The sequence below is a fragment of the Thermobia domestica genome, chromosome 4, assembly GCF_964235325.1.
Source record: "Thermobia domestica chromosome 4, izTheDome1.hap1.1, whole genome shotgun sequence".
NCBI classification, from domain to species: domain Eukaryota; kingdom Metazoa; phylum Arthropoda; class Insecta; order Zygentoma; family Lepismatidae; genus Thermobia; species Thermobia domestica.
The window spans coordinates 68,178,164-68,202,388 of record NC_137457.1 but is presented as its reverse complement, the minus strand read 5'-3'; the positions used below and the strand labels follow the sequence as shown (position 1 = coordinate 68,202,388).

General features: G+C 35.4%; 1 protein-coding gene across 1 annotated transcript; it reads right to left on the bottom strand.

The window, feature by feature from the left end:
• Positions 1–22,620: 22,620 nt before the first annotated feature.
• On the bottom strand, positions 22,621–23,574 carry LOC145682788 (baculoviral IAP repeat-containing protein 7-B-like). The gene has a single exon (XM_081754163.1). It carries the CDS (start codon positions 23,572–23,574, stop codon positions 22,621–22,623), a length of 954 nt encoding a protein of 317 aa, XP_081610289.1.
• Between the last annotated feature and the right edge of the window lie 651 nt (positions 23,575–24,225).

Below are 24,225 nucleotides of genomic sequence, written 5' to 3'. Positions count from 1 at the left end.
ATAATGCACCATTATTACTCCCACTTTTTTTTTACATCTTTTCTTTTCGATTGAATCATACGGTTCGAACGACTTGAATAAAAACAAATACACGAATTGCGAAACACAGACACGGAACTTCTGAATATCGTCAGCCACCATCTGCTTCAAACTATACATATGGCTGTCTTCTCAGAGAAAATGCTTATATTGTATAGGGAAAGATATTTACAAGTGAAAAACAGGTTTTGGTGTTACCAGCGGTCAAACAGACGGCACGTTCTTATTGTCATTGTTTTCAAGATAAGGCGAAGCACTATCAGGAGGTCTTGCAGGTGGGGAAAGAAACCAAGAAATCTGCCTGTCTTGTTCGAGAAGGAACATCAATCATTCTGTTGGCAAATAGGGCCTAGTTTAAAACAGCTATCAAACAGGAGGAAAATAATTTTTAACTATCATGCTCTAATATTACCCTAGTGAGAAAAAGTAAAAGTAAATAAAATATTTAATAAACACCTGGATGAATTTCGAAATGTAAAAAAATTAAAATAAAATAAAATAAACAAAAAAAAATAATTTCCGTAATACTTTCGAAAGACATCTGCCATGTTATTATATATGAAAGCTCTATCGTATTCTAGGTGCTGGACAAAGCCTGAAATAACCTTCATCTGACCAAAGTAATAATTTGAATCAGTGTAATAGTTTCAGGAGTTATCTCTGTTTTTGTCAGACATTTTCAGTTTTCTCGGAATTTAATTTACATTTTAATAAACGTCTTTATTTTAGGCGATGACGGAACACAATTCTTTTTTATTTTTACTTTATTCTATTTAGGCTAACATTGATCTAAGGGATGGTTCAGGTGATGATTAGTGCCTTATTCTAAGGAAACATCCCAGCATTCCGCTGGTAGAACTGCGGTAAACATGAAAACCTGAGTCAGGATGATATGATTGAGATTTGAACTACGACCAACCTCCTGAATATAAACTAACGTTTTATTACCCGAAGACAAAAATAGAGAAGCAGATCACAGCGTTAGAAACAGATTACTCAATAATAGTAGAAGTTTATATCTGGCATTCGAGCGTTGATCTCAGTGGTTTCGTGGTAGGTGCTCAGGTAGGCTTGGAACGGTGTCTTCCAACGTTGCCTAATTCTCATTTTGCCTAACACTTTATCTGCTGTCGAACACAGAAAAAGTATCATCCACCATTTTAGATGAAATGGCAATTGCCATTACGCCTAACAATCTTACCAGAAGGGAAATATCCCCCAAATGGAAGATCCGGCAGTGTTTCCATACTTATATAAATAAGTGATATAAACTTATATATAACCCTAACAGCACAAGATGTGCTAGGCATGTGCCATTTAGGTGCCCCAGCTACATTTTAGGTACCCGACACTTTGTACATATTGTATTGATGTGCTAAGTATGTACTTCAGCTACCTAAAGTTTTAGGTGCTTGTTACACCTAATTTGATATTTGTGACTATGTACTACAAATGTAGCATTTATATACCTGGCTCAGTTTCGCACTCTGATAGTCATTTGTTTTTATGTCGTCACTTGGGACACATATTTTTCATGTTCGGGGTACTTCCTTTAGGTGCATACTTCTTCAGATACTTATGGCACATAATTGATATCTGAAGCGACGCACGAATGACAGTCAGCTGTTTGCTTTTACTGCAGCTGCAGCTACTGCATTTGCCGATGCGCAGTAACATGCCACGGTTTCTCGAGATTTCTGCCCCGATTTCTCTTTTAGTACACAATCGCTTAGAAAAAAGAAGCAACAAATGCATCTAATTTGGGAGATTAATTTAGAAGAAAGAAATAACATAACTGATTAATAAAAATTAAGATGAATCTTTCATACCTATGTGAACAATTAATTATTTACGTAGTTACTGATAAAGATTTGTAATATTTAAATACCAACTGTCGCCGATCATTTGAAAGTGAATATGAAAGAACCATGAAGTAAAGTAAAGAGACCTGCGTCATTTTGTTACCAAATTACATGGCGAGCAGATTTCATTTGATCCCAAACAGTTATCGACGAATATACAGGGTTAAAAGAGCACTCTGATTAGCCAAATTTAAAAAAAAACAAAACAAAAAAAATATCTCTCTACAAGCGATATTTTCCTCATCGCCTTCGTGGCCAAGTCGGAAGAGCACACGCCCAGTAATCAAAGGGTTGGTGGTTCGCGTACAACCCCGCCTATCTTTTTCTGTTTACTTGTTTTAGGTGTTGTTTAGACTCACCTTCATGTAAACAAATTATGCATAAAGGCGATTTAACATATTTTGGAGGAGTTATTTTTCGCTTACGGTATGGGGAAAACATACCTAGAACATACTAGGTAACTTCCCCAGGTACATGTCAGGCATGTGCCTAGGGGTGGACATAGACTGTGACTATCACTTGTCACCCATGTGATTTCTCTCTCATAGGTACATAAGGCACATACTGGGCACATTTCCATGTACCTGAGGGAACATGATAGGCATACGCCTGCTATGTAATTCTGCTGTTAGGAAAAAAACCCTTGTTGACAAAAGCAGTGATTATCTATTTCATATGTACACATCTATTTCACACAGAAAATAACTTACATCAAATAACTTACTGCAATCACTAGAAGTAATTACTATGGAATTACTAGGACCACTTGCTGGCTACGCTTTTTCTTTCGTTTTGGCTTATATATTTTAACTGTATTACGACATAGTGGTACAATGTATAATGAAATAATTATACTAAATAAGTTGAATATCCTTTGAATTTTATATTTCTATCCCGTCGGCTTTTATCAGCGATTTTATCTTCAATTTTGTTTTTTGCAGCGTTACAGAACTTCACTAACATCTACACATGTTAATAGTTTGTGTAATTAATTGAACAAGCATATTAAATGCTAAAATGAGTACTTTAAGGATAAACATCCACAGCCTTCTTGTGATATGTAGGCTTTTTGCCATATATTTTATATTCTAAACCCACTTTGTTATCTGTTTGAATTGCAGCCGATGAACAAACACTGAAATCAACACCAGTTAACAAAGAATGAAAAAGAACTAAATAAAACAATAACAGCGCCGTAACTTAGACTTTTTCCTGGGGGGGGGGGCAAGCATTATTTGGGCCAACTTGAAAAAGTTGGTTTTCTAATTCTTGGGCACCCTCTTTCCATCTTTCTTTTATTATTCATGAGCCCCCGGAGCCTGTGGGGTCATTAGTTACACCTCTGCTCCCGTTCCATATATTACAAATTAATTAAGGGAATAATATTGACAAATCTCAAAGCCATACGAATAAATATTATTTCTAAGACCCCTAATACTAGGCATTGTTTACTGAAATGAACCCACGATTAATTTTTGTATTATTTACCTTTTGTGCGCTGTTTCGTTTATGTAATGTAGTGAACCTGTTTGATGCTTCATTTATAATTTCATGTTCGTATCGTATATGGAATAAGAAAATTTTGTCTTAAAATACGTCCCCTTGAACAGCGGGGAGCTTCCCTGGGGGACAGTTCCCCCTACTCCTCACAAGTTACGGCTCTAAAGAATCACTGGAAAATTTTGGCTTTTCTAGCTTCAATGGTTTCGCTAAAATAGTGAAAAAACTTAATTTGGAACGCTACCACAAATTTGAGTAAAATGTACGGTATAAGTATTGTATTTTGCTTTTTTACTCTATCACTGTTCACTCATTGAAGCAGGGATGTGCTGTATATTGTTGAGTAAAATTTGTTTTCTTTTCCTCCTTTTTGTCACTTTTTCTCATCTTTTAACATGTACCTGCAACTGTAGGCACAGCCGACAATTGTGATGTCTCTTGTTGCAGTTAGCGTTAAATTTTGCAGTAGTTCCTTCCATAGATAGTCTTGAAGTGAAAAAAAAGAAAGAAGATAGAAAAGAAAAATGTCTAATGTTGAACCCGAAAAATATGTTACAGAAAAAAATACAGTTATTCTTATCAAATACCAAGGTTACAACAAATATCTTGTTTCCCACACTCTTCGTCTCCACCTTAGAAGGCTGTTTCACAGCTTTTCAGAATACGTTAAAATTGGCGTCAACTCTACAATTTAAAATGTTGCTTATGAAATACCTAGGTTACAATTAATCTCTCAAGTTTTCCTTTGTGTCGGTGCATTCTCCTGCATTCCTATACCATCTTCTCCAATCACTAAATATAGTGCAAGAGCAGATGAATTTTTTTGGAATTTGGAAATAAAAAGAAATCTCTACACGTACTCTCATGCATGGTGTTTATGCAAACCTTGTGTACAATTTCGTTGTTCTAGGTTCAATGGTTTCGTGAAAAAACATAACTTGGGCATAACCGCGACCAGAAATGTGAGCAAAACGTACAAGTATTGTAATTTGCTTTCTTAATCTATCATTGTTCACTCATTGAAATAAGAATATATATTGTTGAGTAAACCTTGTATTATTTTCCTTTTACCACTTTAACTCATCTAACTTGTGTATGTCAACAACTTTGGACACTGACGACAATTAAGAAGTCTCCTGTTATAGTCTGAGCTAAATTTTGCAGCTGTTCCTTCAATAGTTTTGGAGTGGAAAAAGAAAGAGAAAAATGTGCAATGTTGATGTCTCAAAATGCAAGATAAGTTAAAATTGGCGTCAACTGGAAAAATACAGATATTCTTATCAAATACTATACCTATGTTACAAATGATATCTCACGTTTTCTATTGTGCTAATGCACTCTCCCATATTCCCATTCCACCAATTCCATATCCTTTTACTTAACACAATGCAGCAGTGCTCGCATCTAATACAAAGGGTCTCAGAATTAATCACCTCTAATATGCCCCCAAGTTGGGAATCGTGGGGTGCTGCAAAAAGGAAAGTGGAAAAGGTTGAATGACAGGATCAATGGGTTGAAAGACAAATTACGAAACGAGGAAATTTCTTTATTTTCTTATGTAGACGTTATAGGAATTAGATTTCTGGGCTATTGGTATCTAAGGCCATTTAGCCCGTCACGTGTATGAGGGATGACCTCCCTCGGCGAGCACACTATCCGATGAAAGCGAAGAAAGGAATGAGGAAGGAAGGAAGCGGAATGGGATCATTATTTGCCTGGTGTGAATGAGCGAAAACCAGAAAAAAATTCACTTACGATTGCTGGCCTCAAAAAGCTGTTTTTACGCTTTTTCGATGGAGTGTCCCTACTGGGAATCGAACCCTTGACCGCTCGCATCAAAGACGACAGCGTTAGAGACTACGCCATGCAGGTACACTTATATAGATGTTATGTCCTATTATGTGTATATGTGTGATTCAGAAGCGTTCACCGCGTAGAAGTGAATGTAATATATCGTAAATTTGTGATGTTATGTTTTTGACAAAGGCTAACTACTGTTATGTCTGCTGCTATATGACTGTGTGTGTATATTTACACCGTATAGTTACAATATTGCATATTTGAAATATCTCTTGTTATAGTTATTTGAAATGAATATTCTTTGTTTTAGCAAACTTAACTTTTAATGTGACTAGTAATTTGATTGATGTAGTCTAATTTATTTTTTGTATAGTGAAATATTTTAGGATATAGTTATTTGAAATATATGTGGTACTTTTATGTAAGTTTCCGTCCTCATTTATGTATGAATATGGAAACACTGCCATATCTTCTATATACGGAGTGTTTTCTTCTTGAGATCATCCTTAGGCGTAATAGAATCAGGTCAAATGGGATTGGCATTTCACCTAAAATCGCGGTTTTGATTTTTTCTGTGATTGACAGCTGATAAAGTGTTAGGCAAAATGTAAATTAGAGCAAATAACGAGTAAATCGCTTGGAACATCATGTTGGATTCGTGCTCAATCTTAACTATTTTATTTCTTTCTTTCGATCTCCTTTTAGGACTTCTACCAGTACATTGATGTTCAATTTCCTAAGAAACGAAAACAAATTAGTACTCAAAATTGGGAACAATATTGACTGAACGTTGTTTCTCAAAAGTAAGGGGAAATGAATTTAGTAAAGGGAAGTTGAGAAAAAGAGTACACTTGGTATACATAGAAATGCTACTTTCAATTTTGAGAAATGTAATTTCATTCATACTCGCGGAGTACTCTTACCCACTTCATATTTATTTCATTTCTCTCTCTCTCTGCTTTTTGTTTTTAGAAAACGTTGGTTTTAAATATTTGAGAAAAAATATATTCTGAGAAAGTAATCTTTTACTTTCTCATAATGAAATATTTTCTTACAATAATAATAATAATAATAATAATAATAATAATAATAATAATAATAATAATAATAATAATAATAATAATAATAATGTACATCTTGAAATTTTAGAGCAGAATTTGGGATGATGATAAGTTTGCGACTATAAAATATTTTTTTCACAATACATCTTTCCTTTGGAAAGAAACGAAAGAAAGAAATTAGGAGCTTGTAAAATATGTGATTTTATAGGTTACTACATTTATTATCCCTGATTTAAAGAGGAGCTTGTTTCCAAAATGTACTATATCACACTTGGGATTTTCTTCACGAAACAGAGAAAACTAATATGGTCATTAAATTTTGCTGTAGAATAGTGATTCAATTTCATTTAGGTAAAATATTTTATAATTAATTTTATTGATACATAATTCGGTGCATACATGCACTTAGTAATTTTTAATTCCTTTTAGTACAATTTACAAATGAAATACTGTCACATTTCCTACTCAGAATACTTAAAAAGGAGCCTAAAAAACTGTTTGGCTGTTTTAGTTGAATATAGTACATTTTGAGGTGAAAAAAAGACATAGGTATTAAGACAATGCAGGATACAGTACATTATGGAATGAAGAAAGGATATAGTATGTTTTGAAAAATGCAATTGCTGGATGTAGTACATATTGGAACAAATGTGTTTCTAAAGTTCGTTTTTAACTTGGTTTCGGAGCGTTCTGATACAAATTATCATCATATTTATGCAGAAGTACCACTAATCTTTCTGTTCCCAATAAAATTTCAAATTCTGAAAAAAAAATGGATATAGTATCTTTTGCAAACAAGCTTCTTTTTTATTGCAAAATAAAATCAAGGTAATGCCTCTTTTCATAAATATTCTTAAATTGTATAAACAAGTAGGCCTACATTCATAAAAGTGTGTAGTTTAATATTAACTGAATAACTAAAACTCAAATAGACCGTCAATCGCCTGATACTCAGGAGGTCCTGGGATCGATTCGTGCGGCCAAACATCCTGACTAGGGAGTCGGAGAATATCATTAATATGTAGGCCTACGCCCTGGCTACCACATTTATTATTCCGACCTAATCCGTAGACAAGTAGAGATCTAAAATAAATCAAAGAAGAAAAAGAAAAGGAAGAAACTAAAATGAACGCATCCACAGAAATCACCGACAAAATTTTCCATACTGATGTTTTCCATATGTTCGATTTTTCACTGGAACGTTTGTATGGTTCTTTCAATTAGGGCAACACCTATTTACCCTCATCCTTTTCCCTTTTTTTTAACATGCTGTAGAATGAGAAATTCTAAATATTGAAAATAGTATGCACCAAGAGGGTTGCTTTCTGTCTGAGGTAAAACTAAGCCCAACCATGTTCCCTTCTGTACAGACCTGCTTCTTTAACAGAATAGTTTAAAACTGGTATTCTCAACCCATTCAAGATTGAAATACCACCCACAAGTAATACCAAGTACGCTAGCACAATGAAATTGAACATTAATTAATAAAGACATATACTTTCAAAATATAAGATTAATCAGATTTTTATTTTGAATGTTACTTTGAATTTCAGTGATACTACACAAATGAAAGGCGATTGTATCTACGCTCAAATATCCCTCGTGATCGTGCTTTGTTATTAAAGTATTTCATTACTGGAAATGCTTATTAGGATAGTTTGCGCCGAATATAGGCCCTAGCCTATATGATTTAAAAGGAACACTCCACAGTACAGTACTTGGAAAGCTTTTGTGCTTTCTGCTGCCCCAAATACTTTGTACTAGCAGAATACCCGTTCTTTCCACGGGAAGTAAACTTTCATTTTGGACATAAAAGAGACCGTAACTGTTACCATTCAACTTAAGCACCCAAAAACTATGAATTCGACAATAATATTGGCCATTTCAATTTTTTTACATGTCGCCATCCTCCCCTTAGGGATATTAATGGAGGTTGAATTTGGGTTTAAAGAGTATCAGAAGTGTCACTGTTCATCTCTGGAACCTCATAAACTACGAATTTGATATTAAAATCGGTCATTTTATGTCTTCCCCTCCCCAAAGTTTCACCGTCAGTTTGAAATAATAACCATGCCCGGAACTAATCCACAATGAAAAATTGATGTTGATCGCTCGGGTGCTTCAACAGGTATTAGTTCACATAGTCACTTTCATTTATATATACTTAGTAATTCGTATTTTCTAACAATTGTTTCAGCGTTAACGAGGACTAAATGTTTATCTTTTCTCGTTCCACACCAGCAGCCAGTTTAATATAATCTTCAATTAACTTGATTTTTAGTTAAGGTCAGATTGGATAGAAAAGAATGTTAAGTAACTTCATTTTCTTTCAAAACACGGAAACGTCCTTCAAATTCGAATATTTTGAATTTCCTACTAAGTACTTTTAAGACAATCAGACTTGACTCAGCAAGACTCCTGAAGTGTGTGCAATTTGCGGGATGTTGATGCAGTAAATTTCTACTTGCTGTTGAAAGAAATCTTTCTAACTGTAACCGAAATGAAAATTTAATTTGTTTCATGTCACAAGTTGTGTTTTATTCTGTCTGGAGTTGTTTATTAAGTTCTTTTAGATACTGAAAGAGGACTACAGTGAAAACAACATTAATCTTGGGATCGTCATAAAATAATTCGTAGAAGATTTCTGAAGATATGTGTGCCTTGATTGCTTCGAACACTTCCCAGACCGTTGTAAAAGCCAAGACTTAACAAACGAATATCCAATAAAACGATGAGTTCTGAATATGATGCTGATAAATCATGCAAGAGAACTTTTAGCAATCGTTCTTTAAGAGGTCTTACAATAAGAAAGGTTTTTATTTAGCAATGACATTAAGATGTTCTGAAATTTCATGAACATATTTTATTTGACTGGCTAGGTTTTCAGTATGAATTAAGCAATGACAGTGAATTAAAGGAGAAAACCGTTTATCATGTTTCAAAGGACTGACAAATCCTCTGTATTTACTGACCATATGTACCAATACTCACAAGCGTCGGTATATTAATGTCGTTTTTTAATTTTAAAAAATTGGCAATTCCTCTTTATACTGCGTATTATTTCACCAGAAACTGGATCTGAGTCCATTAACACTGCTAGATGTAAATTATCCATAGTTTCGTGGTCATTGACAGATTGCAGAAGTCCCTCTATTCGATCACCAATACCAACTATATTGATTTATGTTTCCTTATTTATATTCACTTTCATCAGACTAATGCCAGAATAGTAACAACACTACTGTTGCAGGTTAATACATCCCAAGGATGTTCCTGTTTCCTCCCATATTCTCATTTTACCAATTCTTAAACTATCATTAACTTGCCTTAATTAGCCGTCTCCCTTAGTCTAAAAGGCATAATTATGGGACGTTAAACAAATATTTCATTTTAAATTTTCATTTTGTACTATTTTGAATCTATAAATAAAACATATAATTATAGACATAGAATTCATTTCAATTTAAGTCAAACTGGCATCTATGATGCATGCTGTGAAGAGGAAATGGTGAAAGCTAGCGCCCATGGCCATTTTAGTATATGAATTATCCTGACATTCTCCCGGCGGTACTGAAGATAACCGAAGTCGAAATGAAAGGAGCATGAATTCAAAATGGACCTTCAGATCGGACAGTAACGCTCTACCAATTCAGTTATGCCCGCTTGGTTGAAGCCTAAAATGTTTTAATAAGTCCTGAAGGATAAATACTGAAATATAGCAGATATATTTTACAAGTATTATTTCACCTCCTACGAAGAAAACCGAGTTTGGTAGATTCCTGGTTTCACACTTGGGAGCACCTGGTACAAATCTGGTCCGGACATTACGAATGGGGTATTCCAGGGTTTTCCTTAGTCCCTCCAGTTGAATACCGGTATCTGCAGTAAAATGGCACTGTCTTACCTCCCTCAACCCTTTTCCACGGCATAAAATATAAATGACAGTGTTTAAAATAAAGAATAAATTCAATTCGTAAAAATCAGCTTTGAAATTTTTAAAAATATAATCTCTAGAGCGCTCGTTAGCACTTTTTAGTACATACAAAGGTCAAAGGGTTGTGAATATATGGGTAAGAATAAAGAGTTGCAGTGTTGTGCCAAAACATGTTATCTTGCCTTTTCCCACTAAGATTTTTTAATGACACCACTATTCACCAGAGCCTGAGGAATCACTTCCTCCATCGAAGGAGTCTATAGGAAAAGCGAGCTTCAAACAGCCAAAGTCACTTCCAATTCTTAGCCGTGATCCGGGCAACAGAGGGACGGCGGTCATACAGTATGAATTTCGTCTTGAGACCTCATAAGGATTATAATATGACTTACTAGTTCCACGCTCCGTACAATTTCTTTGGTAATTAATTTCGTCCCTTGATAATTGATAATTGCAGTGCCATCAATGTGAAGGTTATTTTAAATGTAGCAATTTAAGCATAGAATGCAATGAAATATAGATGGGCATAATTAGTCCCTCTAAGCTCTGTTTTCCTCCAAATTAAAATAACCTAATGCTTACGTACAAAGACTGATTGCATATATGTTATGAGGACGTGATGCCAGGGTATACAATTTAGAAAGAAATAGTTTACACAAGTTGAAGCCTACAGTACTTCTTCTGACGACAGAAGATGAAAATGATTTGCAGAAATTATAATGAATGTTGTGTAAATGTGAATAATTATAATTCAATAGCATTTACTGACTTGAGGATTTGGTTTACCTCTAATTTTAATATACTGTATAAGCGTTCTAATGAAAAGAAAAATGCACAAACCATTCCTTTTTTGAAATTGAATTGATTTTATACATTTTGTTCTCTGAAAACTTTAATTCTGTATTTGTATATATTAAGGACCTAGTCAATACCTTAAATCAAGCTGTTTCTTTATAAAGCGACAGAGTATACAGAAACAAATCATTGATAAAATAGACCTATAATAGTGCTAGCTGAAATGAACGTTCTCCTCATGGGAAGAAAAAGTTTATGGGAAACGTCTTAATTACTTCCCCCTTAGAATACCGTATTTATTTCAATGAAAGTGTAATCATAAATATAAAAATTATTTGTTTGGCACACATTATGAAACACCCAACTCTACAGATTATACCTTTAGTAGTACTAACTTCAAAATACTTCCAAAATACTTTAAACAGGTCAACATTTATCTGACACCGAAAACTATAATTTGACAAAATCTGTTATTTTTTTCATTTTACTATTCGCCTCCTCTACCACCTTGTGCCAATAAAGATTATATTAGACTTAAATAGCATTGTGAGCGCCACTGTTCTTTTCAGCGTCCCTGAAAACTATCGATTTCACTTTAATATAATTCAGTTTGCATTAATTTGACATTCAATCCTTCGAACTTCCACCTCTTGAGTGTCCTATGCAACATTATTTTGTCTATTGTAATTGAAAGTGATTTGTCTACCAATTTTGGTTAAAATGCTTCAGAAGTTTCACAGCCATGCTAGAATATACATTTATACTGTATATACACCATTTCCGAACATACATAGATGTGCGAGCAACGCTTTTGGCGCTTCCCTTGTAAATTCCCAATGCAGTTGAATTGCTCATTCATGCCTAAACTTGGGATTAAATGTCACCACGATTGAAACCTAAAACCTTGATGAACCCAACATATAGATTCGACTCTAATCTGTCATTTGAGACATTTTATGTTTCACCCATTTTCACCTTGAACTTAAACGCTTCCAGGTAATTATCAATTTCTCCAACATCGAGAGTAATGGATTCGACACTAAGGTAGACCGTTTTCAATTATGTTCACATATCAACCACTTCCTACCATCCCAGGCATACTAACGGGAGTTAAACATAGATTTAAATGGTATAGGGATTGTCGATAACCTTTTTAGGGGCTTCTGAAACTATGATTTTGATACTAAAAAGAGTCGTTTATTGTTATTTATCCTCATATGCATCCCACGAGTAGTAATCTATTTGAACTTAAACGGCATCGAAAATGTTGTTATTCATCTCTATTACATTCCCGAAGCTTGGACTGTAAAATAATATCCGTCGTTATCGACAATTATGCGTGTTACTCTCTTCGATTCTCCCTAGGTGGGGCATGTGTCTTAGCCTTACTGGTGACTGAACTCAAAGATCATCAGAATTGCTATCTATCAATTTTGAAAGCTATGGAATAAATATAAACATCAGTCATTTTCGATTATTTTTCCATTCACAATTTCACCCCTTCTCCAGGGTGCTAATAATGGCTAAAAGTGAACTTAAATAGCCTCTGGAGCGTCACCCTTTGTCTAAGTGACCCGAGAAACTATAGATTCGACATTAATATAAGTAGTTTTTTTTATCACTTTCATATCCCCTCGACTCCCCGTAGAACGACTAAGTTGGTTATGCTATCTCTATGGTGGACGTAAACGGCATTGCAAATGCAACAAATCGAAACTAATGATTAGCAACAATGCAGCTAATGATTCGACGCTAATATTAGTCAATTTCGATCATTTTTATGTCTCTCCTAGGAGTGATAGAGTATGTCCTCTTCTGACATCAGAACGTTCACTTAGAGAGCACCAAAACTGTCACCATTCAACTTATGGATGCAGAAAACAATAGATTCGACACCAATATATTTGATTTTTAATTATGTTTGTCTGTCACAGCCCTTCACTAAGGAATACTAATGAATTTAGATTTGGACGCCATCGCAAGTGTTCATCTCATGGCTCCGAAAAGTATGGATTCGACACCAATATCGACAGTTTTCATTTGTTTATACGTCACTCATCCTACTGAAATTGCACTTCCATTTAAATAGGACGCACAATTGGAAAACGACCATTAGGAAGACCTAGGCGCAGATGGGAGGAGAATATTAAAACGATATCCCAGAAATAGAAATAAAAAGTAGAAACTGAAACCAGTTCGCTTGGGATAGAAGTCAATGAAAGCTTTTGTGAACTCGGTATTGAATCTTCGAACTCCATAGAGTATATAGTTAGTTAGTTTACTCCTGCTACTCCCCTATGTGTGCTAGGGGTATTACTTTCACTGGAAGATATACTTTGACATTAGGTTCATGGGAACTGTTACCAATGGACTCCACAAACAATGCATTCACCACTAATATCATTCGTTTCCGATCATTTATATGTATCTCTCTTCCCACTCCCCCAAGGTGTGTACGGGGGTCTAACCGCGGGAGTACTTTCCTCCATACTGTAAGTACTATATGTATCAAGCTTGGTTGAAACTGCTATAGAGTTTCCAAAATTATGCTGGAGGCACACACACACACTCAATCATCACCACACACCAAACACACACATATGTATACATACATTTATATATATACATATATAATGATAAATCATGAAAACACAAGGCAAATTGTTTTTTTCTCTGCACCAGGACTGCCATCAATGTGACTGTGTACTAGCACACGTTGAAATCGACTTCCTTCTCTAGAAAACTGAGTGCCAAATTTGGCAACGTTGCAGGACGTCAGGAAGTTTTAAAAGGAAGTCAAAATGATAGAATTCTGTATTGAAGAAAAAATTATTTTGTTTTGGAGTATACTTATGAGTTTCGTGATGTAAATAGTTGATTAACTGTATATACTCCGAACGGTATAGAGCTAAACATGATATAGCAAGTACAGTACTGCATTAAAAAGGGACGTCAAATGACGTTGTTTTAAAAGGACGTCAAAAGTATAGAATTCTGTATATATATATATATATATATATATATATATATATATATATATATATATATATATATATATATATATATATATTGTTATATGATGTTTTTGTTGTTCTGAGATTGGCGTAGCAATTGTGTACACTTTCTTTTGTGATATCGTAATTGAGATCACTTCTTCACTCTCCACCCAGTATTACAAAGTTGGTTCGGAGTCCAACTCCCTTTTAGCCTCGGTCTCGAAAAACGTCTTTAGCTTACTGGTTCGAAGATGATGAGAAAGTGCACTAATAGTGGTAGAGCTTGGTACTGGAAATCGAAACCCAGGTAACATATGAAGACTGTGAGCTGAATCTAATTAGGTGGGACTGGTTTGACTAAATCAAAGAGACCATTACACTTTACTTTTTATTAAACGAACTAAAAAATAAGAATACAGATGAATTTTACAAAATTGGTTACTTGGAATTACAACTTGGTAGTTTTACTACATCATCTAAGTGGGAGCACAACCCCTATAATACTCAATGGGTGCTAGAAGGTTTTATGCTAAACCGCGATTTATTAAAAATAGTGAAATATGAACTTCGCACATCGCAACTTGCATTGGCCCGAAGGGAAAAATGTTAATTCTCGAAGAGGGAATTTGGTCTCAAGTTGAAGGGACTTCGTATTCGACACAAACATTCTCAAAGTGCTCATCTCGCGTTAAAGGGGGAACTTAGAAAAAATAATCACATACCTGATGTTCAACTAAGCGTCCGGGACTTTGGAGCACACACACTCGTCGACGGTCTACAGTAGAATCAACCGGAGCGGCGAACAGGCTTCATTTATAAAGGCGTTTCGTCCCACGCATTTCTGCCAGTTTTGACGTAGCTCGAAGGCGACGTCACGAGCCTCATCGAGCATGGGAGAGACTTCTTCACGCGCATGCTCAATAGTGGTTAAGACTTCTAGGTTTTTCTATGATTTTTCTCTATCACGCCGGGATTGAAATTCCTATTTTACATTTATTTTTACAGTTTTATTTTACACCTAATTCTAACTACATAATAGATTTCCTGTATTTATTGCTTTCGTGGTATTCCCTAAATATTGCATCTAGGACCCAGCTCTGTGATCTGAGTAAATCATAGCTAGGGTCCTACCACTAATACATGCGTGTGGATTGGTGTCAATGAGGCATCAGGTCACTAATTCAATCTGATCCTCGACTGACTCCGTTCTCCCTATCTCTCTTTTCCTTACTACACACACAATATGAAAAGCGCGGGCGTCTCGCCCCATAATTTGGATCCGGCTTAGGACTTCGAGGCACAACTGTGTAACAGTTATCCGCCGACCTCGGTAAAAAAAAAATAAACAAAAAAAATGTCGAAAGTTATCTTTCTGGCATTTATATTCAAGTACAGAAACGGTTGTCCAAGGCAAGTTGCTGGGAGTTAAAGGGTTAATATAGAACTGGCCTTACGTCAGGCGCTAGGAAACTAAAAACAAACTTTCTTGAGGGATTTGAAGATTATGCACGACTAAACTGCAAGAGAGCGTGATTGTAAGATTTCATGTGTCATAACTAACTATAGTACGTATAAATGTTACTCAATTCCATTAACAAACTAGTAGATTAAAACTATGTAGGATGAAACCTTACAATCATGGATTCCTTCTAGCTTATAACTACCAACAGGTTTTGTATGACCTCACAATAGTATTTTTTTTAAACCAATTCCTAACCATATTATTAAGCATGACTTCGAACCGATTATGAGTTCAACTTCTAGTATTATAAAGAAAATTTAGATTTTGTGAGTTTACTGATTTGCTAAGTACAATTGTCTTTGCTGTACTGGGTACCATTATAGATATACGTGTCAAATGTGATTGTCTCAGGCTACTAATTTTATCTTATATATAAAAGAGAACGTACAAATCCTTTGTTCCCTCACCACGCTAATACGGCTGAACCAATTTCTTTTATTTTTGGGGGGTTATTAGGATTTGGACCCTAGATGGTTTTTATCATATCACTTTAATTTTTAATTACCAGTGTCTTGAGATAATTGACCATTCAAGTGTCCATAACGTACAAATCCTTTGTTAGTTCATCATAGGTAAAAATAAACGTATTTATATGCAACCCGCATGACCGTGTCACTCGGCGGGTTAACATAAATGACAGGCGATATAATGTTAACATTTACTGCAATCTACTATGGTTTTACTAGAAAGCGAAAACTTCCGGGATGACCGCAGCGAAGCGGGGCGGGTTAACATAAATGACAGGCGATATAATGTTAAGATTTACTGCAATCTTCTATGGTTTTACTTGAAAGCGAAAAAGTAAAAATTATCTAAGTAACAAAGTTTATTGCGTTCCGGGGTGACCGCAGCGAAGCGGGGTGAACGCTGCTAGTTCAACTATAAATGAAAGAAATTTAACATTAAATACACTTAAACAAGAATAGCGTGAAGCGCTTTAACGTTGGACTGTGATGAACGATAAAATTACAAGAGTAGTTCTCATTGTTTATAGTATAAACCAAATGGGAAAAACATGCAATGATCTAGACTAGGACACTCAATTGTGTTGCGTGAATTTTTTTTTTAAATTATTGCGGGGTTGTGCCTTACAGTTTGTGAACAACATTTCTTATGTTGTGTCAATATACCAGTGATACTTCATAAATCATAGGCTATACTCTACTTTCCAGAATCAAGTGAATATTTTATAACCTGTAATGTACTGTAAGTATTTGAGTACTCCATTACATATCTGGTAATATATTTATTTGTAACATAGGAGCGATTGCATACTAAATGATTGAACCGCATATGTAAAATAACTTGAGTAATTAACAACTAGCGATTAAAACAGTGGCTTAATGCTTAATAAATGTTTTAAGTGCGTCTATACGCATAATATATTTAAACTCATCTTAATGATATCGGAGAATGAATCGCACATTATTAGTTATTGCTCTTTACATTGATAATGCAATAAATGTAATATATTACAAACTTACCGTATAGGTTTATTCTATACAGGGGAAGCATAGTATGTACATGTGTTTTTCTAAACTTCTACTCAGCTTGATTGCTATTTCGACCTCGATTTGGTTTCTCTCATCCTGTGTGGTATGCAATACACTATACACATTGATTACTTTTACATATACTGACAATATACAGACATTACAAATGATTGGTGCGATTTAGCGCACCTAGAGATTTATATGCCATTACTTTAGCTTTCTTTTTCCATGAGTGGTTCTGTTAGCAGAGGGGGAGTCTGAATGGTTAAAATACTGACCCTATGGTTAGTGTGTTAGCTTATGCCCTAAAGGCCTATGGTAATAACAGATACAAAGTTTAATAGTCAGGGATGCAGTTACATTTGCTATACCAGAGTACATATTATTGCAGGGGACGACATAACGTTTGTTTATAATTAGGGGGAAGGTTAGGGGGAGGTTTATAGGTTAGTATTGTTAGTCTTAGTATTATTACTACTAATATTAACGTATGTTATGTCTTCTTTTTTTTCTTTTTAAATACACACCAAAATCGAAAGGGATTTCTTGGCGGTTACAAAGGAAATTTTACGAAGTCAAGTTACATCATGTTTCATCATGTTAGTGGATCTTGTTGATTTATAGGATAGATTTTAAACGCAAAAGTTAACCACAACATAAGCTATGGTTGATATGTTTTTAAAACACACCGGAAGTGTGTTCCGTTCTTTCTTTTAATTCTACTAGCCTTGACTGATAACCGGCCTCGGTTTCCGTTGTGGTGAACTTTTCTGTTTTTGAATCTTAAATGCCTAGTGTAAGGGATTTAGTTATGCGGAGAATAACTCTATATGATGACGTCACGGTGACCTGTTGTTGAGCACAGTTAAATATAATGTGCAATGGAGGATTTAATAAATTACTTCCTTGTCTTTTTAGCTTCGGTGTTTGCCAAAAGATAGCTATACAGAGGGTTCCAAAACTTACGGTCTTTAACATGGTGGAATGAAAATGTGCAAACTCGATTACCATACTCACATATAGACTTCATTAAATGTCTGAAAAACAAACTTGTGCTTTTACTTGACCAATCAATAGAAATTTAATTTTTACATTTAGAAAATAACTGTCCATGTTTTTTTTGTTTTGTTTTTGGTCCGTTAGATCGTGGATATTACAATGAAATTGAGTTCTTTCATATATTGAGAAATATTTAAAGTCTCTTGACATTGTTTACAATCTTCTTATGATTTTTTCACAACGCTGATTTGAAAGGAGTTTTTATTCCTTTTATTTTGAGTCTTTTCACTTGTCCAATTTTTTTTTTTGTTTGTACTGATACGAGAAGAGTTTTTCACCTGTAAGCAATGAACTGAGGTAAGTCAATGGGAGTCTGTCCGTGGATAAAAGGGATTTTCTTGTCACAGTAGAAGTTTATAATTCTTACGGCACAGAGAAAGTTCTGTATCCGGATGGAAGTTTAGGTTTTGGGTCACTGTTGTCCACTAATAAACAGTGATGGAGTGTCAATAATAAAAATCAATTTCCATATCGTCCCTCTGGATCAGCCCTGGGGGGGGGCTGACAGGCTGCAATCTGGATCCTTGGGTACCTCCAGATACCAGGGGGGGCCTTACTCTAGACATCACACTGGGTAGGCAATGGGTATGGATCTGCAATCAAATAGGCTATTAGACTACATAATCATTAATGCGTTACATAATAATCTTTGGCTTATGCGAAGTACTTGTTTATATAAGATGTCCACCGAATCCCTTTTACAATGGTTCATTATATATATATATATATATTTTAACGGGGCTGACCACACATCGAATCTAGGTATAGAAACCTGTTTAAATATTGTATGTGATTGTAGTACTATCACAAAAATCAATTTTGTATCATTGAACAAATAAACCGGAAGCCTAGAATTAAGTGTGGGTGCGGTGACCACACATTATTGTTAGGATGCCTCTTGTGTTCAAGCAGTGACTGTGGATGAAGATCAAAAACAACATCACGGTAAGACAAGTTCTTCTCAAATTGATTGATGTACCTAACTCGGTTTGTTTCTTTGTGAGTGGAATGATAATGATGGAGGAAACTGAATTGTTAAATATTCTTTCCACTTACTGTAATGATTAATGGGTGATGAATCATATGGTGAGTAACTCCAAGGCACTTTACAAGATGGGCAATACCTGGTTTGTTATGAAGACGTCAGGACGCAATGGCCATATTAACATACATTGGCCGTATATTTTGTTTTCAGATGTAGGCTGGTTGAGGACCAGAGTGTTTAAAGGAAGTTTGGATTCGGCCAGCGTGGCGGAAATGAGCTAATTATATAGCTTGGCATAATGATAAGTGGCTTGTAAATTATCAGATCAGCTGACGAATGTTCGGAGAGAGAGGAAAAAAAAAGGTTTTGGTATCTCAACTGCGAGAATTCATCTAGTATACTGTTACAGACGCCGGCCTCCGACCAGGGACTTCCTAACATTGTCAGATAAGTATTTTTGCATTGTTTTCCTAATCTAGAGAATAAGAAGTGGTCAGTCGTTCAGATTTCCATGCATGAGTACAAGAAGTTTATTGTATACAATATTTTATATCTGGAAATGTTAATATTATCTACCCCTTTTTTTTTAGACTTTAACAAAGATTGTGAGATTTGAATTTAGGTTACTTCGTAAACCATAGAACTATTAAACAGAGTTGAGATTCAACAAGATTTAATTAAGACTAATTACACTTTTACAACTATGCCAGTTAAAATAATTAGTTCCAAAGTATCTTCAAAATTTATATCAATCAGTTTTAACTAAAATTTTGACACAAACTCAAGCAAACGATTATAATTTTTTATAAGTGTTTAATACTTGAAATTCATGGCTAGTTTTACACTTTATTACATTGTTTACACTTTATTGAAAATTCCAATTATATCAATCAGACTAATATGAATTTGAATCGTGTATTACTTCCTAATTGTTAGTCATTTCTATTTTTACACATTACTACCTCTGTGTGTTCAAGATAAGACATATCTCACAATAGGGCAATCCAGCACTTGAGAAATTCTCGGATAACGTGCCTGTTATCTCAGTTGTTAGAGATTTCGGGAAATAATATTGTAGGGTTTTGAGCTCTATAAAGTTATTTAATATAACTAAGACCCTCAGAGGAGGCAGACTTATCTTGCGCACAATGTGATTTGTTCATTATATTTGCAACCCTTTGTAGGTAGCTTAGTAAGAATAACAAAGAAAAATGTCAAATTCCCTTTTTCTGTTTTGAAATAGAGTGTTATTCAAGTGATTAGAAACTTATAATTTTTTAACAGAAGTATAAAAAGGAAAACGAATACTCAGTTATCTCCAAGGCGTAGGTCCTTACACTGCTTGTACCTGGGCAGGTTCTGCTACTTCGGCTTCTGTAAGGAAAAACCTGAAACGAAAAAATTCTCCCACACACACATAGCATTATAGGCTGGACGTGGGAACCTGAAGTTGAGTGCAGTGTCCCGGGTACTTATTAGTCGAATTTGACGAATTTGGTTGTTCAGTCGTGACTGGATTTAAATAGTTACCTTTATCTAATTTCTAAATATTAAGTATGATGCTAATTATTGCACTGTGTTATTATTGAGTATGATAATCTATGAGTTTAAATAAGATCTTAACTTTGTGTTTCATATTTTTCAGCTTGTTGGAGTATACGTACCATCTATGGCTCGGAGAACGCAAAAGAAGGAGAAGGGAAGATGTACGTCTCCAGAGACAATAAGGGGAGTTTTCTTGTTACAGGGTAAGTACTATCTCCTTGACTTGTTGGTGTGTTATATTTGAAGCATGTGTTTTCCATTTCTTCACGACAAGTTACCAATTCATACCCATACCGATTTTCATTATCACTGGGTTAAGTGAAAGCCACAATGAAAGATAGTGACCAAAGTCATAGTTAATCAGTGATTATAAGAAGTGCGTGTTGCATTACTTGTGAATTTAGTATGTGTTTCCCTAAGGATAAACAAAAACGTGATTAAGTAGTTGTCACTCATACAAAATGTGCGTGAGTCGGGACTCGATCTCCGACTGATCTGTTTCCTTTCAACGTGAGATACAATTGCGTAACTGCCAATAATCTCCGGTAATTGAGACCATGTTTACAACGATAGTAATTTTGAATCGAATATTTCGTGGCTCGAACTCAGGACCTCTAGTGTAGGTAGTGATGATATGTGATCCACTAAGTGTCTATTGAAAGTATTTGATTCTAGCCTTCTTTTACTTAACCAATTCAAATACAGACTTGCGCTCGTGCGGAGCGATAATTTAGATATAGGATAAAAGAAATGATCTATCGGGGGGATCGAACCAGGAATCGTCAAGAATCAAGTGCTTAACAGAGACTATGGTGTACTCCAATCGTGATGATTTAATGGCAACATTATTATTATTATTCATTTCATTGTAATGTCCTTTCCCTATTTTCGCTTTATTTATCTATTTTCCTGTTATAAATGCTGGTGTGTTCTTTGCTGTTGGCTTTTCGCGCAACCATCATTCTGAGTCGGATGCACTTCCGTCACCTGATAAGAGTTGATTTCCTTTTTAGTTTTAACGATGACTGAGAGACGGGTTTTGAGGAAGTATCCGCGAACAATTTAAAAAAAAAACAATTCGTAAAGCACAATGATATTCAACTAACTTTTAAGTTTCAAAGAGTACACTTTGGTGTGTTTATTTTGACATATTATTTCGCTTAAAATTTTAATTACCGTCACGTTATATCCGAACGGTCTTGTGCGCCATGCGCTGTTGTGAAGCAATAATATCCACTTTGAAACAGGGCCGCTTATGGAGGGGGCCACCAATTTTGAAAGTTTCATTACTTCTAGGTATTAAGTCTAGGTTTTTATTCTGAGTAGAGTTAAGTTATGTTCTACTAGAACTCGAAAGTCCTTAATATATACTATGCAACTCGTCAGGGTTCTAACCTTATTATGTTTATCTAACTTCATTATTTCAATTCAAATAGCCACAAATGAACTTAATAATAACAATTAACTATAATAAAAAAATCCAAAGCTAAAACCTTAAGTAAGCAGAAACCTAACTAACTTAAGATGCGAATAAAAATAACAGGATAACTAAAGTAAAATCTAAGAGTTATTACACCACTTAATCAGTTACTACTGGATTACTTCTACATCTGATATCATTATACATCATTTGTTTTATTCTATTTTATTTTATTTTATTTTTTTCATATCTATATTTTAGTTATACATATCTATATGTATATAATTCTTCCCGCCCAGACTCCTCAGAAAAAAAAAATAAAATAAACTAATAACTTCAGAGCAATAAACATTAAAGTCGTAAGTATTAAAGGAATATAAAGAAACAGTACTGAACAACTAAAAATAAACTAACACAATATATGAGGAGCCTGGGAGGTGAGGTGAACAAATGTCAGGCAGAATATAGACTGTAACAAAAAGGAAGCAAATTCAGGTAGCAGATATATTGACAGCACTTAATGGCCGGGAAGAGTATATACAAAAGATAATTTGAAGAATAATAATATCTAGCAATTAAGCACAAAGCAAACACAAGCGGGTCAACTACCCGTTAGGGGATGTAAATACGAATCACTGACGTAATTTGTGCCCGACAGGCAATGCAGTGTGTAACCGCCAGTCCACAAGCAACACAGGTGGCGGCATGATTGCATGGTCGGAATACTAGTTGGACTTCTTCAAGGAGGCAAATTTTACACAGGGAATTCTGAGGGATGGGGGTGTGATCGTCTGTGGGGTGGTCAGAATTTGCAACAACCTCATTAGCGGCGACCGGAATCTCAGTATCTGACAAAACTACTGGTTGTGTGGGAGGTTGGGATTGATCTGGGGATGCCGTCTGTAGCACGCGAGTTACGAAATCTTGGCCCTTATGAAGTAAGAGAAAAGCGCAGCGGGGAGCGTAACGCGCGTGTTCAACCCAGGGGTCATCGGTGGGCTCCCATCGATGAAGGCCCTGACCACAGAAAAAGCAGATAGTTTGGTCTCCCTTTTTCGCATAAAAGAAACCGGCTCGGCTTAATGCCTGTGGAGTTTGAGCTAGAGCAGGGGGCCACAATGAAAATGACTCCAGTCGCTTTTCTTCGAGAGTGTAGTGTGGATATTTGGGTCCATTTATTGTGATTTCCGAGGTACCTGCGATGGCAGGGGATTGTCCCCGTGAGGATGAGAGACGTTCTGGGCGGGAATTGGGCATATACGTCCAATGATAGGGGCCACATTCGTCTCTACCTTTAGGAAAATTTTGTAAGAGCGGGCAAGAAGGTGAACACTGACGATGCAATTCAGTCGGATCATCCCCTGGTTCAAAAAGACCAATCTGCAAATTACAAAATATACAAGCTACTCTATCTGGTTTGCAGAGGAAATAGAATCCAGCGCGTGCTAACGAAGCGGGCGAAATAAAAGATACCGACCAGTCAGTAAAAGTTGATAATCGAACATTTTCATCACGTAGAGCATCCATGGATGGACCAGGCGCAGATGGTGTGGGTGTAGGCTCCATGGTGGCTAGAGGAGGAGGAGACAATAAAAAAAATAAGATATAATAGTGGTCCTAAGAGAAAGAGATCTGGAGAGAGAGAGTGATATGTTGAGATGAGGGGGTAGGCGCCCCTTGTTTTTTTTCGACTTGTTGTAATTATAGTTCTATCATAATATAATTATGAGGTATGCCAATGGTCAGTGTTTAATTGCGTTATGTATTTTATAGGTTTGGTTTTTATCCAGTAACACTTAAATATCACTTAAATATCGTGGCGGCGATTGTTGCTGATAGTATGGTCTACGGCGAGCTCGTACTAGAGCACGTCTACGCAGTGTAATGCCAGTAAAAATAACAGACAACAGTCCGATGACCAAGGTAATTACCATAAATACTATATTAATGATAAACATTGTTGAATAATCTGTTAACATAGGTTCTGAAGATGGGAACCCTGAGCGAAGGGTACATGGGTGACAAATGAAATGGTTGGTGCGATTTAGCGCACCTAGAGATTTATATGCCATTACTTTAGCTTTCTTTTTCCATGAGTGGTTCTGTTAGCAGAGGGGGAGTCTGAATGGTTAAAATACTGACCCTATGGTTAGTGTGTTAACTTATGCCCTAAAGGCCTATGGTAATAACAGATACAAAGTTTAATAGTCAGGGATG

Excerpts from the sequence above, each read along its gene's own strand:
- LOC145682788 (XM_081754163.1), bottom strand. The coding sequence starts at position 23,574 with ATGGAGCCTACACCCACACCATCTGCGCCTGGTCCATCCATGGATGCT.